General features: G+C 36.2%; 1 protein-coding gene across 6 annotated transcripts in view; it reads left to right on the top strand.

Annotated features, from left to right (window-relative positions):
• Positions 1 to 14863, top strand: part of ANKS1B (ankyrin repeat and sterile alpha motif domain containing 1B) — a gene marked incomplete at both ends in the record, with an annotated part of 436397 nt that overhangs the window by 75770 nt on the left and 345764 nt on the right. For 4 of the 6 annotated variants that reach the window (XM_084292215.1, XM_084292213.1, XM_084292212.1 and 1 more), the window contains 3 exons: positions 391 to 492; positions 8585 to 8695; positions 11677 to 11852. In XM_084292215.1, coding sequence (XP_084148341.1) covers positions 391 to 492; positions 8585 to 8695; positions 11677 to 11852 — 389 coding nt within the window. Of the gene's footprint in view, positions 1 to 390; positions 493 to 8584; positions 8696 to 11646; positions 11853 to 14863 lie in introns of all 6 variants that reach the window. The other 2 variants (XM_084292214.1, XM_084292211.1) reach the window with 2 other exon arrangements.

The following is a 14863-nucleotide window of genomic DNA, read 5'->3' as shown; positions in this document are numbered from 1 at the left end:
CAATGAATTAGAGAGGACAGGGGAAAGTTAGAATCAAGACATGTAGGAAAAACATTAAGAGTATTTCTTGATTTTACAAAACATTGTTTTCAGAATGGTTGTTTCTTAGGAACAGTCTGTTAAAGTACCCCTAAATTTGTTTAAAGAAGCTTACTTTATATTGTTATGAGTGACAGAAACATAAAAACAATCCATGTCAGCATGTGAATTTTAGGCTCCTAAATGGAACAGAAATGGATGTTGCACTTCAACTGTAGCACAGCTGTTAATCTGCTGCAGTTGTATAACTGCTTGCATTCAATTTGTCATTTAATTGAGTCTGATATGCCACATTTATAATCAGAAGTACTTGAGATTAAAATTTCCACCACAGATCATTCTGTTTTTCAGGAATTGATACCAACATAAAGGACAGTTTGGGTAGAACAGTTTTAGATATTCTTAAAGAACATCCATCTCAACAGTCACTCCAAATTGCTGCTCTACTTCAAGGTAAGTTGTATTCAGTTACATTTGTTAGAGACAAATCAGAATAGCATGGAGGCATACTAACATATATAGTAATTGCTAATTTTAAAATATATATATAAAAAAAACCCTGCGCTTCTTTTGACTTAAGAAGGTAAAGTTCTTGTTTGCTAGATACAAAAAATTAAGTGACTGAATACCTGGATTTCAGAGTAAACTCTTCCCTTTTTCTGACAATAGTCATTAGTATGGTGTGTCGCTTACAGTTACTCTTTGTACATTCTTCATTGCAAGAGAACATATTTTAATGTTTCACTACAGCTCCATTCAATTGTGATGGCAAACTAGAATTGAGATACCTGATTCACTCATAAATAACAAATGTGACTGAATGATGATGACTAACTTTCAACACATTTTGTTGCATTTTTCTCATTGTCTTTAAATTAAAAAAGAAAATAAAGCAGGCAGTAACCCTTGTCATTATAGCAGAAACAATGTAAGTTTTTTGCACGTGTTTGTTCTCATTTGTCTTAGTTTCATGCTGTAAAACTGATGTAGAACTTCAGTTTTATTCACTTTTTTTTTTTTTTTTTCTTTTTTTTTTTTAACTGTAAAACATGGCATTAAAGTGGTCAAATATGAATGGGTACATAATTCAGCATTACACATCATTCTTTCCTTGTATGAATTTTTCCCCTGCATTTTCAGATTAGTCTTTCATTAGCTGTGTTTGACTAAGGAGAGCACTGCAAGTATCAGCTTCATTTACACATGCATTGATCCTGTTTTTGAATGAGCCATTTTAGTCAGTTCACTATGGGTGCTCCAAGTGTACTAGCTCATGCTTCAGTCTCCCTGATACCTGATAATATAAGCACATTTTCTATAGAAAATGAGGTCATGTGGCCACACAGTGTCCTTCAGGTTTTCTTTTCTTTACAGACTGGCTAGTGAGCTTTGATAACCTTTTTCAATGAGGTTGTGCCAAAAGATACAAAGTTCCTCTAAGTAAAATAAAAATTTTGCAGGCTGGATGGGGAGATTTCTCTTAAGATGCAGGTTCATGTTATAGCTGAACTGAATTAACAACCTGCTGTTACTGAAAGGGATAATCTAACTCCTCTCCATCCTTCCTATTTTCTTTTTCCCTTTGTCCCATTCTGTGTTCCTTATCCCCTACTTCCAGTTACAGAGTTCTCTTCCTTATTCCCAGCTTACAGCAGATTGCAAGTTGATCTGATTCTATTAATTAACCAGTAATATAATTTATAAATTTATAATTATAGAAAATATATAATTTATTACATATATTTAATAGTACATAAGATAATAGAAAAAAATGTTGTAATTATATAAATATACATTTGTTTGCTTTAATGAGCTTGTCTCCAATATGAATCAGGTCCCAGAGTTAGCTCTGTCCCAGGTAACTGGCTGAGATGGTCATCAAAAAGTGGGAAAATCCATCTGAGGCAAGCAGAACTTCCCTCTGCCAGCAGAAGGGAGCTCCTAATTTGATACAGACCATATGGTGAAACTTTATATCTCACTGAGTTGCAACTATGTAGAGGGAAAGAAGGTTATTATCATACCTAAACTTCTTCAGAGAAAGGAAAAGGGTCAGCCAGAGCTTCCATTTCCTTAGACATCAAAATCAATCAACCTTCAGACATAAATCCAAGCTTCATTATAATATTCCATTGCCAAATAAAACAGCTGTCATGTTAGTATCTCTGCATTGTTCCATTTTATCTTCAGTGTGATATCTCTTACAGTCTCAACCCCACTAATCAACAGTTTCTTCAAAGTACCCTTGCTTTATGAACAGCACCCAAACCTATCTCAAGGGTTTGTAATTTTTATGGGTCAGTAAATGCCCTTAGTTTTTACCACAAAAAATAAATTTATCAATTTCAAGGCTTCTTGGTGCTTTGACATGCAATCTCTTTCATATGTATGCCTTGAATATAAAAAGAAGTCTGCTAAGTAGCTTCAGCTCCTATTAGTATGTCTTGTAACAAAGAGCTCTTTATTTTTCTCTGTCTGCCTTATAGTCAGAAGTGATGTGCAAGGATGAAAAATGTTTACAAAGATGTCATTTTGAACCTTAAGAAAACAGGAGGAGCCCCTTCAGAACTCTCTTGTGGAGCCCAGTGAGATTCTTTTTCATCAGCAAAGGGTTTACTAAAGCTTTAACCATCAAAGATCAAGTTTGAACTGTGAGAACAAGTTGAAAGATAAAAACAGGAATGGCAGGATTCAGTGCTAGCACTGCTGATGATAGAGCAGACCTATCCTGCTTCTAAAAAGACAATGAATGTATTCTTCATTGAAGTGTGGGCATTTATTCCACTGTAGCTGAAAACTCAGTGCAGCACTGGGATTTTGGGAAACCTGAATGTACTGTAATTAAGTTCAACTTCAGTGGGTAATGAATACCATGCAAAAAAAGGTCAAATGCTGAGAGAGAGTTAGAGACTTCCAAATACATTCCTGTTTAACCTCCCATGTACAGATGATTGTCTAGGGAAGCTTACACGTCTCCTTCATGTAAACCTACAGGAAAAAGCAATGAAATGAATGGTGTCAGATACTGTCTGGATTTTGTAAGTTTCTTCTTTTTTTTCTTTATGCAGACACAATGGTATTGAGTTGATTCTTTCACCTTGTTGTCAGGCTAAAGTAAGATTTTATCCCCTGGCATTCTTATTGATTTCTACCCTTGTATTGTTATGAAACCTAGTAACCCTAGTTAGGTCCTTTGTACAGTTAGGTATCTCTGTACAGTTTGTAGTATTAACATAGAGCATAATATTTATTCCTGCCACAAGACAACAGTTTTCAAAATTTAAAACAAAGGCTGAAAGATGCATATAAACAGATTGACTAGAAAGGCTAGAAAATAAAGTGACTGGTGGGCCTGATAGATAGTGTTCAATGCCAAAAAGTAGAGTCAAAAACCAAAGTCATAAGAAAAGATTTGAGGGAGAATAATGAGTTGGTTGTGAGGATACTGATGAGAAACTTCTTTGAAGGGAAAGAAGTTCCTTGAGAGAATAAATTAATTTACATCTTTGGAAGCAGTTCATGGAGGCAGCAATACTAAATCTGTTCTGCTGATACTAAAACCCACAGGACTGGTAGTTTTCTGTGAATAATACTTCCAGAACTGAGGAACTGTGGATAGAAGTTTCTATTAGTGTTCTGCCTTTATATAAGGATATTTTTAAAAAATAATTTTTTACAGATTATAGCTTAAAAAGAAATAAAAACTTCTGCCAGTGAGGTTTTAGAAGTGATCTTAATGTCTTTGTGATCTTTAGTTTATAATCTTTTCCACCATACTGAGGAAACAGTAATTGAAGTTGCTAAAAAAAATGGTGCTTGAAAAGTCTTCCACCTCTTTAAGAGTTTGGTGCATTATCTGATAGATGGCAAATAAATAATTAAATCATTTTCAAGAGCAACCTGAATGAGGATGATTAAACTACACTCCACCTGAACTTTTTTTTTTTTTTTTTTTAACTGCCGGTTAAATACAGATGGAATTATTAGAATAACAGTTCATATTTTAATTCTTTGTCTTTCATATATGTCCCGTCTTTTTCTGTGTCTGGCTCAACTCTGAACTACATTGAGCTTATTTAAAAATACTTTATAGTATAGTATCAGATCATATCATATAGTATAGTATCATATAGTATAGTATCATATAGTATCGTATCATATAGTATCGTATAGTATGGTATAGTATTATTATAGATTCTTTACACGATAAGGGAGAATTAGCTGTTTTGTTGTTATATACTCAAAAAGCAGAGAATTAGAATACTGTGCCAAGTGTGGCTATTCTGCAGTGCACATGCATTTCTTGGATGCAATGAAATGACAGCATTCAGTGCTGAAGCAGTTAACAGTATTGGCACTTAGGGATTTATAATTAGACACTGAAGATAAAAGGGATGTTGCCAAGGCTAGTATTCCTAAAATTAAACCGACCAGCTGTGTTTTAGTTTTAGCACATGTGAACGTGACGCAGGTGCATTCTATACCATCTTTCAACCCTTTCTCCACAGACTACTATGTTCTCTATTAGAATCTTGCTCTTTTACTATTTTTTTTTTCCTTTGGAAACAGAATTATTGTTATTACGAAAAAAAGAAGGTGATAGTAGAAAAACAGATGAGAAAAGACAGGAGTACCAGGAAGGCACAGTAAGCTCTGCTCTATAGACAATATGGAGGGAGATGTAATGGAAAGCTCTTTCCTTTCTCTTCTGCTGCTGCTGCTTGAGAAACTAATGTAGTTTGTACATGTTACCTAATTATTCATAGTGGAAAATACACAAGCAGCTGCTAGAATAGAAGCAGAACCAGGACTCCTTTTTTTCCCCACAGCTTAAATAGCTGCAATGTCATTAGTGCCGGCCTTTTGTTTATTCTCACTCTCTTTCTCTCCCTCTCTTTCTGTAGACAAGTAGATTTTCCTCCAGTACGTCTTCAACCTCACTGTAAGGATGGAAGAGATTTCCAGTCTAGGATTTATCAGAACTTTGTGGGAGGAAAAGAATTGGGGTACTAATTAACCTTCCCCATTCACCTCCTCCACCCCACCCCCCCTTTTTATCCCTTTTTATTTTTTTTTTCTGTGGGGATTTCTCAACTCCTTTTGTAAGGCTATGTTGCAAATGCTGTATAGTATTAACTATGTTTATTAGTTAACTTAACTGCTGTTTAGCTGTTTCCTCTGCTACCTCAGAATCATAGCAGCACTCAGTACTTGTTTCTGTTTATCATCCTTGAACACATGTACAAATGTATTCTGATCTACAGATTTCTGGTTTCTCTGGCATTATGCTAAAATTGAGTAATTCGGAATTGTGCTTTTGAAATTCAGGAGGCTAAAGTCAACCCAGCCTCAGCCTTAGCTCAAGCCTGTCACCTTAGCAGATGTGAAGGCAGCAGTTACTGGTTGGTTTCCTGTAATTGGTGCTCCTGTAGAAGCAGGAGGAATTGGGTCATGATGCCTTTGCAGGGCTGGGGATCATTCCTGCACAAGAGAGCCATTTTGTGAGTTGCTTCTAGAGAGCAGGCTGAGGCAGGATGCAGGGGAGCTGGCGGAGCTCAGCCAGGTGCTAGGAGGCACAGGGAGCTGGGCCCCAGGGGGAGTCCTGGTGAGGACAGAGGTGGCTGTGAAAATAGCTGCTGTTCAGGAGGGCATGAAGCAATGGAGGAGCAAAGGATACAAGCAGTGTGTCAGGGTGGGGCCTGCAGGCCTGCCTCATTCTTCTGATCTAGATATTGGAGATTCTTCTGTTTGAAAAGGCACGTGTTCTTATTTTTATACTAATCAAATTTCACTTTTTAGAGTTTAAAAAGACTTTTTGGTCTCTTGAACGGAAGTCACTCTAGGGAGGAACTCTGGGTGGCTTGACCCATGGCTCGGCTGATAGATGCTATCAAAAGGGAAAAGTGCTTATATTAAATTAAAGGAAAGGAACGAAGATCTCTCTCTAAAAGCCATGGTTTATAAATGAAGCAAAAATCCTGATGTCAATGAGGAATGAGGACCTAGAGGAGCTGAAGTTAGAGCAAGCCTGAGCCAAGGCTTTCACTGGCCAGGACATTCGGCAGCAACTCCAGCTGAGCTGGGCCCTGTTCCCTTCATGGCTGAGCTTTCTGGCACTCACTGCTCCGTGAGGTGAGACAGCTGCATGTGTCTGCTTACGTGTTAAAGCTTTCTCTTCTGCTTGGCTTTGGCTTAGCACATGTTAAAGTGAGGAACCTGGAGTTCCTGCTGTAGTTTGACCTTTCTGGCATGTATTACCTTCTTGGAGACATATTCCCTACTTCTCTTATTTCCACTGATATGGGACCACTTCTACACTACTACTTTTTGTGCACTATTTTGAAATTAAATAGCTGTAGAAAAGAATGCTACTAAGCAGGCAGCATTTCTGAAATTCTTATTATTAGTCCTTATTTAACAGTAATCTTCTGTTTGAGTCAACAGATGTAAAATACTCCATTCTTCCCAGTTTGGTGAAGAACCATCTCTAGCATGCGTATATTAGCACATGCATTACCCACCATGATCCTGCTAGTCATTCTTGCTGTCTGTGGAATAGGATGACATGATGCAGAAAGCTGGTGAAAGACGCATTATGCATCGTCAGGTTGTATCCTGAGCAGACTTTACCCTCCCCATTATGGGAATGAGTGTTTTCTCTAAACTCCGTGGTACAACAACTGAGGAAAATGTTCTTTGTTTGTTTGTTTGTTTGTTTGTTTTTGTTTTTGTTTTTTTGAGGGGGGGGGGGGGGGGGTGATGGAATCCAGAGCAGTCTTTCAACTACACCATAGTCAGGGCAGATGATGGTTAACAGTACCATCTTTTTCAGTGAGTTTGGGCAGGCATGAAGATGAATTTCTAACAAGCTGCAGGTGAACTACTGAATTTTGGTGCAGATGAAAGCATCCACTGCTTTTGTGTAGTTTGTCTTTGGCTCTTAAAATAGATCACCTGATTTGTGTCTGTTTCTTTGATAACATTATGGGTAAGTTTTCGTTTATCTAGACTACAAGCTCTTACAACCGAATCCATGTCTTTATTGTTCTCACATGCATCCCATAGAATTTTCAATAGCAGGAAAAACAAGTTAGAAGTCCCACAGAAGTCCAAAACTGTATGGTACTCTGTGTTTTCCTGTTCTAAACCTCTGTAGCACTCTGTGTGCTGAGTCTTTTGTGGAGGTTTTCTGGAAATAATTGTGTAATTTTTAAGTATTTAAGAGACTTACCTCAAACTTGGGGTTTCCACCTCAGAACTAGTCTTCAGCAGGTAAGTGCATTGGTCTGAAAATGGGGCTGCCATAGAGTTAAAATAAAGTACTATTTTAAAACCAGAGTCTTGCAGACTACAGAGTCTGTAAGACTAACCAGAGTCTTATCAGACTACAAGGTTAAAATTCTTCACAATCCTTCCCCTGCATTTCCTTTCCTAATATCATTATCCAATAATTTGAACACTCACACCTGGTAAAACTTTGTATTTGGTGTGCTTTTGGACAGTTGCAGAATTGTCAAGTATGTATTTTCAGGCATGATTTTTTTTTCATTTACTTTATTATTATTTTTTTCCCCTTTGAGTCTAACTTCCCTTTTATTTCTCCTCTACCTCATACAATAATGTGACCAATAATATAGCTGACAGAGCTGGAAAATATTCCAGAGCATTTTGTCATGCTGCTGGTTTTCTCATGGTCTCTTGCTTATAACTCATCTTTGCTTCTTTGCTTACAGCACTACATACAAAAAAATAAAAATGAAAAAAATAAACTTGACTATTTTCATACAGAGAAATATATGACAGATTATCCAGGGGACCATTACAAGCCATCAGACCTAATGTAGGGCATTTTCAAATCTTACAGACTTAAAAACTGGCAACCTGCATAGCATTCTGAAACTGCATGCTGTTCTCTGCCATTTCCAATTTCATTTTCTCAGATGCCTATTTTATTACAGATTGTATTTGGGTTTTGGGATTTGTTATTTAATCAGGAATAAAAGCAAGCTAAACAAGTGTGTTGTAGGTTGCAGAAATTAAATTAGAGAGATTTTCAGTTTCCAGAAACTCTTCAGTCCTTCAATGTGAAATTGATGAAAGTGCTTATTGTAGTTCACTGTGGTGTGTGTTGCCATTTGTGCTGTTGTACTTACTGTCTGGTTAGGAAACCTCAGGAAATCAAGCAAGTAAAGATGTAAAATAACTGCTTGAACTGAGAACCATTCACTCTGCTGGAAAAAATAAAATCCACTATTGCATAAATTAATTTCTAATTTATTATTTAATATTTGTCCTGGAATAACATTCATGAAAATCTTAGTGTTTCATTGAGCTAGATTGTGTACAAAACCACATGAAAATAATGTATGTTTACATAAAAATAATAGTAGTGAAACTGAAGTTTATTTTATTCATCATCAAAAACTGGAAAGGTTTAAAAAAATTTTTAAATAAAAAAAAAAAAAAGAAAGAAGAAATATACTTTTCGTTGGAATAAACCAGTACAATTCATGAGTTTAAGTGTATTTGTGTCTTTAAATTACAGAATATATGGAAACAGGAAATGCAAGTGTTTCAGAGGAACGCCCACTGGAATGTGCAGAACATCAGTCTTGCATTTTGTCCCCAGAAGTTCCTCCATCTCCAAAGGCTAAAAGTAAATACATGTACTCTGTGAATAAAGAAGCTGTATTAAATTCTCTTTACTATTAAAATTATATTGCTAACACATTTATACAAACATATGAATTGAAAAAGATAAAGAGATTGATATTGAGATGCTTTTTTCCATTATTAACTACCTATCTTGACTGCATACACTGTAATCTGTGTCATACAGGGAAACGAAGAACCGTTCTCAAAAAGGACAAGTCACAGACTGATTACTATGTATTACATTATTTGATCTTAAATCTTTTAAATTTATAGAGCATAATGCATTTCATAAGTAGAATGGAAGGTCAATAAATATGCCAAAATACTCTGCAGACATGCAGGTTAGAGAGAGAATTTGTCACCATGAGTACCTTTTCCAATTGTGTTACATTTGGATGACTCTTTCAAGGATCATTTGGGTACAGCTCTCCCATTCTTCCTGCAGATAAGCCTTCTAAGCCTTCCAAAAAATGTTCCATGAAAACCATTGTATTGTAGAACCAAACCTCATTACTGGCTTCTAAAATCATCCAAAGTTAATGCAATTGACTGTTGGCAAATAACTCTGCCTCTCCTTGTTTTTTTTTTTGTTTTGTTTTGTTTGTTTGTTTGTTTGTTTGTTTTTACCCCTTTTGCCATGAGAGCTTAATTCATGAGAAAACTAAGCTTACTGCTTTACTGCTGCAAGCCAGATTCTGATCTTCATGGTGAAAGTAAACAAATACTCTAGTACCAGTCACATTTCCCATTGAGATACTTAACAGTTATGTAATGTATGAAAAGATAGATAGTTCCTTTGAGTTTAGTAGAATCATTCATGAAGTCAGCTACACTATGCAATAGAAATGTCCATCCTGAAATTAAGTAGTAAATAATTCTAATATATGTTTTACTTCTTAATGAAGTCATGATCTCTCATTCCATTTTTCCACTTGCAAGATATAAATACTGTAAAATATGCTAGTTTTCTTTTCCTCATCTGTTGTTTAATCTGATTGTAAAGGAAAGAAATTGCACATTATTGTACTTCCCATCCATCCATCTGTCATTTTCTAAGAATGTAATTTCAAATAATTTAAGTTTAAACCCAATTTGGAAGAGAGATAAATGTATCAATTACCTTCCTGTGACTTTCATGAAAATAGATATTTGGATAGAGGGGAGGGACGTTAACTAGTACCTGCACTAAAAGAAACTTAGGCAAAATTCATCATTTATGCATTCTTTCTGGCAGCAGTTAGCCAGTTAGCATACACTTACAGACACATCAGTCAACACACTTGCAGTTCCATCTCACCACACTCAACTCATTTCATGCCCAGTAAGAAATATTGCAAGGCACATGTAGAAGAACATTAAGTTTTTGCACAGAGAGCAAGCTAGGGGAAGTGAACATGAATCTGTAGGAAACAGTTGTCCTGTGTTTTCTTGGGGGCACTCAGCATGTTTTTAAAATTGTTCTTAACATTCAGGTCTTTTACTTCTGATTTTACTTAATATTAATCTGCAATAATTTCAAATTTCTAAATAGAAAGCTGAATATAAATAGTCCTGATTGCACCTTTGTTTCATTTCCAGGTTTTGTGCGAGCTTACCATTGACTAAGAGCAACATGAGTTTTGAATACATAATTTTTGATACTTTGATATTAAAATTCATTTAGATGTTTTTAATTAACAACTACTGTTATTGGCTCTAAAAATGCAGTCATAACTGGCCATAATTGTAATTTATAAAAATTGTAATTTATAAAATATTTTAGAATAAATTGTGTCATTAATGCTTACATAGCATACTGAACAATGGAAAAAAAAAAAAGGCTATGAAGAAAAATGGCACATAAAGAGCTCTAGACCAAGCAGAAAGAATCTTATCTGGGGCTTCTTTAGTTACATCAATGTACACGTACATGTATTGCACAAGCAGTTTACATATACTGAGCTTAGTATGCTCATTCTGTTTATTCTTTGCTGCATTTTGTTCCCAAGGATGGAAAAAAAAAAAAGAATTATCTCTGTATTTTATTGAGTAGAAGGACTGTAGATTCCAACAGTATGACTCTTGGAAAACATTCGAGAAGAGGTTTCTTATTTGCCTCTGGAAAAAAAACTTTCATTTACATGTTTATTATTATTACTAAAGATAACTGTGTAACACATATGCAATAGATTATCAGGACCTAATGGAGTTGTTCCTAAGAAGCAGGTTTTTACTCTGTGGAGTTCTGCTGCTGCCAGTGGAATATTTGCTGAAGTTGACACTCAATGTGATTCTAATCTTTTATTACTCAATGTAATTATAATAGTTATCTTTCTAACACTGCCCTCAGTGCAGACATACAAAACACATTGTCCTACTGTTTTAGTAAACTGCTTAACTGAAGCTATCTGATAAATGAAGGAGAAATCATGAAATACAATACAGAATGCACTAAATATGGGTTTCTTATAGTCTGCTGTAGGGTGGTATATTTTAAACTTTTGGTTTTATCCCAGTATACCCTTCGACCATTCCAATAAATTGGGTCCTGGGAAAGTGAGCAAGGACCCAATTGGCTGGTCCCCCACCGCCACGGGCATCTTTAACGCTCTCCTGCATCCCGTTGTGATCATCCTGCTCATGCAAGCCTGCGTGTAAAATATTGCAACTTTGATGAAACAGATGTGCATTCTCAGAAACTCAGTTCCAACCTAATTAAGAGCTTATGGAACCTATGTAATGTCTTAACTGATCACAGCAGCAAACATGAATACAATGCAGAGTATGGAACAGTAATTTTTTGTGTTTATAGCCACTTTCCTTTTTTGGATTAACCTCACATGGTTAACCTCACAGAATTGTGCATGAAGATCACTGTTTATATGATCAGGCATGGAATGTAAGAAATATTAAGCAAAAATGTAAAAAACATGCATTTCCTTTTTCGGCATAAATAAGCTCTGATATTCTAAGTATTGACTAACGGTATGTCTGTTTTTAAAGGTGAAGCTGTGACGGGAGAATTATCAAAGCTCTTAGATGAAATCAAATTGTGCCAAGAAAAGGAATACTCTTTTGAAGATCTGTCTCATACAATATCTGATCATTATCTGGACAATTTTAGTAAAATATCAGAGGAAGAACTTATGACCAGTGGAAGCCAAACCAAACTTAATGTAGTAAGTAAGATGGGATACAAAGACATTTTATATATATATATATATTTTTTATATACCTAAGAAAAGCTTTTGATGGCACCACTAATATGACCAAAAGCTCAGGCTAGTTTGTCTTTTGAGCATGGGGAGTGCAAGGAGATGGTGAGTTTTTTTGAGAAATCCATTGAAATCAGTGTGCTTAGTACTATACCTGAGACTAAATGCTTATAGGATCTAATCAGAAGTGCCCCCCAAAATAAGAAGCTATCCATCGTCAGTTATGATTCCTACACCTTCTATTTCCTGGTAATTAATGGTATTAAAGGCAGAGTGTCTAATACTGAAAATTGTTATGGTTCTGATACTTCAGTGATTTACAACTGCAGTTAAAAATTTAACTTGATTAATATGATTCATGTGAATAAAGTCCTGTAGGATTTATTTTTTCATTACATGGTAACAAGGCACTTTTTTTTTTTCCTTTTAACTGAATTCTCTTCCTCAGTAAGTAAAGTAAATGGAATTGCCCAGGAAATAATGCATGGAATAGAGTGAAAATATTAAATGCTAAATTTCAATATTTTTTTTTCCATAAGTTAAGAGCAATTATGCTCATGTGCGGGGAGAAGCATAGCAAGTTAAGGAATTTTATGTGTTGAAGGATTGATTACAATATATGTAGACAGAATGAAATTTACAAAGATGGTTAGCTGCTCCTAAGTGCAGTGGCTACTTTTATAAATCCCTTCTACTTTCGAGCAATTAGGTATGTAACTCAAATTTAAGTCAGTCTAAACAAGGTACTGAACCTGTTAAAGCATTTTTATGCATCTTTTTAGTGTCTCTCTGTATTTAGGTGCTAACTGCTATTTAAATCTGCTCAGCTACTGTTTTGCAGAAAATGTAATCCATATAACTCTGTCTACTTGGAATGGAATTTTTAGTGACCTAAATGAAATAGAATGTGAATAGGAAGTATTCAGCCAGTAAATCTGTAATTTACCTGCAGCCGATACGTCAGGCAAATACATTTGCTGAGATTTTATCTACTTGTTTATTGAACCAGAGGTGTAAACAAATCTTCAGAAACAGGGATTAGTTAAAGCATACTGTGTCTCCTTCCTACCAGTGAAACAAGCTTTTCTTTCAAAGAAAACAAGAATCAGGGTGATTGTACACACTCCAGAGCATGTTTTCCCTTAGAGTAGACCCGACTACACAGGCGTATATATGGAAATAACACTGCTTTGATGTGAGATTTTGCTGTTAGATCTAAAATATCCATTTAATTTTAAAAAGTATTTTAAGGTTACTAAGTCTGTTCAGTTGCTGCCTGGCTGTCTAGTAGCCAGAAATTTTGTTATTCCCATTTTGACATTTGGTCTTATAGTTTGGGGAAGTGCTGCCTTCCCTTGGTGTACAGACTCCCTGTGTATTGCATGGGTTATATGAAAACCCACAGGCTCTGCAAGGAGCCATCCAGCATCCAGGCATCATCAGGAAAAAGCACTGAAATGGAGAGAAGTGTTTAGCTCTGGTGCAAAGGTTAATGTTGCCAACTATTCTGGGGGCAGAACCAACAAGCAAGCTGGTTGTGAAGGGTGGAATGAAGGGTGATGACTGAAGAAACCTAAATGAGTATGTATATATAAGAATGTGGATATATAGAGATGGAAAGACATAAATAGACATCCTGGATGTGTATTAAGGAAGAGAAAGATTCTTGAAACTTTTTTCTGGCTTCTGTTTTCTCCTTGTGGGGAAGCTTCCTTAAAATGTCCTTCTCAGCAAGGTAAGTGTGGACTCCTCTGTTTTCTACATCCATTTAGCTCACATTCATTGCTACTGCACATGTCAAGACCCTTTGGAAGCAGGGGCAGCACAGGAATGTGGTGACACTGGAGCACAGACTCTTTCTGCCTGTGGGACAGAGCGTTATCTTTCTCTGTTACCAGCTCCAACACAGGGGTGAGAACTCACTAGGTGAGCCTCTACAAGCAAGCACTTGCTTCAGGTTCAAATCATCAGGTTTTCCCCTAACAGGCATTGCTGATTGAGGCAGTGTCATCTCTGAGCTGGTGCAGAAGTCAGTTCTCCATCAGTAGTGTATCAGGTGATGTTATTTCCTGGACAAATGTTGGTTCCAGAGATAATGATTGGTGCAAGCTTTTGAACATCTGTAATCCGGTGATCTGAACAGGTTCCAAAACCTGTCATGTTGTTTTTTGAACCTTGAAAGATTCTCCAAAGGAACTGGCTGCTAGGAGACATCATATCCCTCCCTTTGCATCATGCTATTCTTCAGAGAAATAGGAAGGCAAGGCTGGGGAACTTCTGTTGGTAATAGGAGCTTGTGGGTCAAGATTCGGTCAGTTGGAACAAGGACCAGCAGCTTCCTCCTGAAGTTAGCTAGCATGGACAAAGAGAAAGCTTCAGGAAATGGGGGATATTTGTTAGCTTTTTTTTTTTTTTTTTTTTTTTTTTTTTTAAACTGGTTCAAATCACCTGTGGCACTGCTCTGGCTTCTTAAAGTTTAGATTGATTCAGAACTGAAGAAAGGTAAGTCTGTCTATCTAGTACGCAGTTTGGACTTCTGTCCTGTTATTTGAAAGAGCAGAGCTTGCTGTTTTTGTTTTGCACAAGGATACTAGGGATGCTTACTTTTTCATGCAGTAACTGGACCATAAAAAGCTTCATCTGGGAAGTGGGAAAGAGGTGTTCAGTTCTCTCTATGGAATAAAGATGGGTTTAATATCACACTTATAGTCTCCCAAATAAAAAGTGTGAGTTGATCCCCTCCAGGATTCTTTGTGCATTTGACAGCCACTGGAAAAATACCAGTGCAATCCTGAGAGCATGACTTAGGAATGCATATTCACTAGTAATTCTGTTCTGTCTCTGGCCTCAGATGGCTTGCATTGTTTGTTAATCAATGATAAAGCATCTATAGAATACTACATTTTCTTTTGAAGAAGTTGTGTGTTAGAACTCTCTTAGGACAAGGACAGAATTGAATCCAGTCATCCATTTGC

Source organism: Netta rufina, assembly GCF_964035555.1.
Source record: "Netta rufina genome assembly, chromosome: 1".
Taxonomy (NCBI): domain Eukaryota; kingdom Metazoa; phylum Chordata; class Aves; order Anseriformes; family Anatidae; genus Netta; species Netta rufina.
The sequence above is the reverse complement of the archived record's forward strand: the minus strand, read 5'-3'. Positions and strand labels throughout refer to the sequence as shown.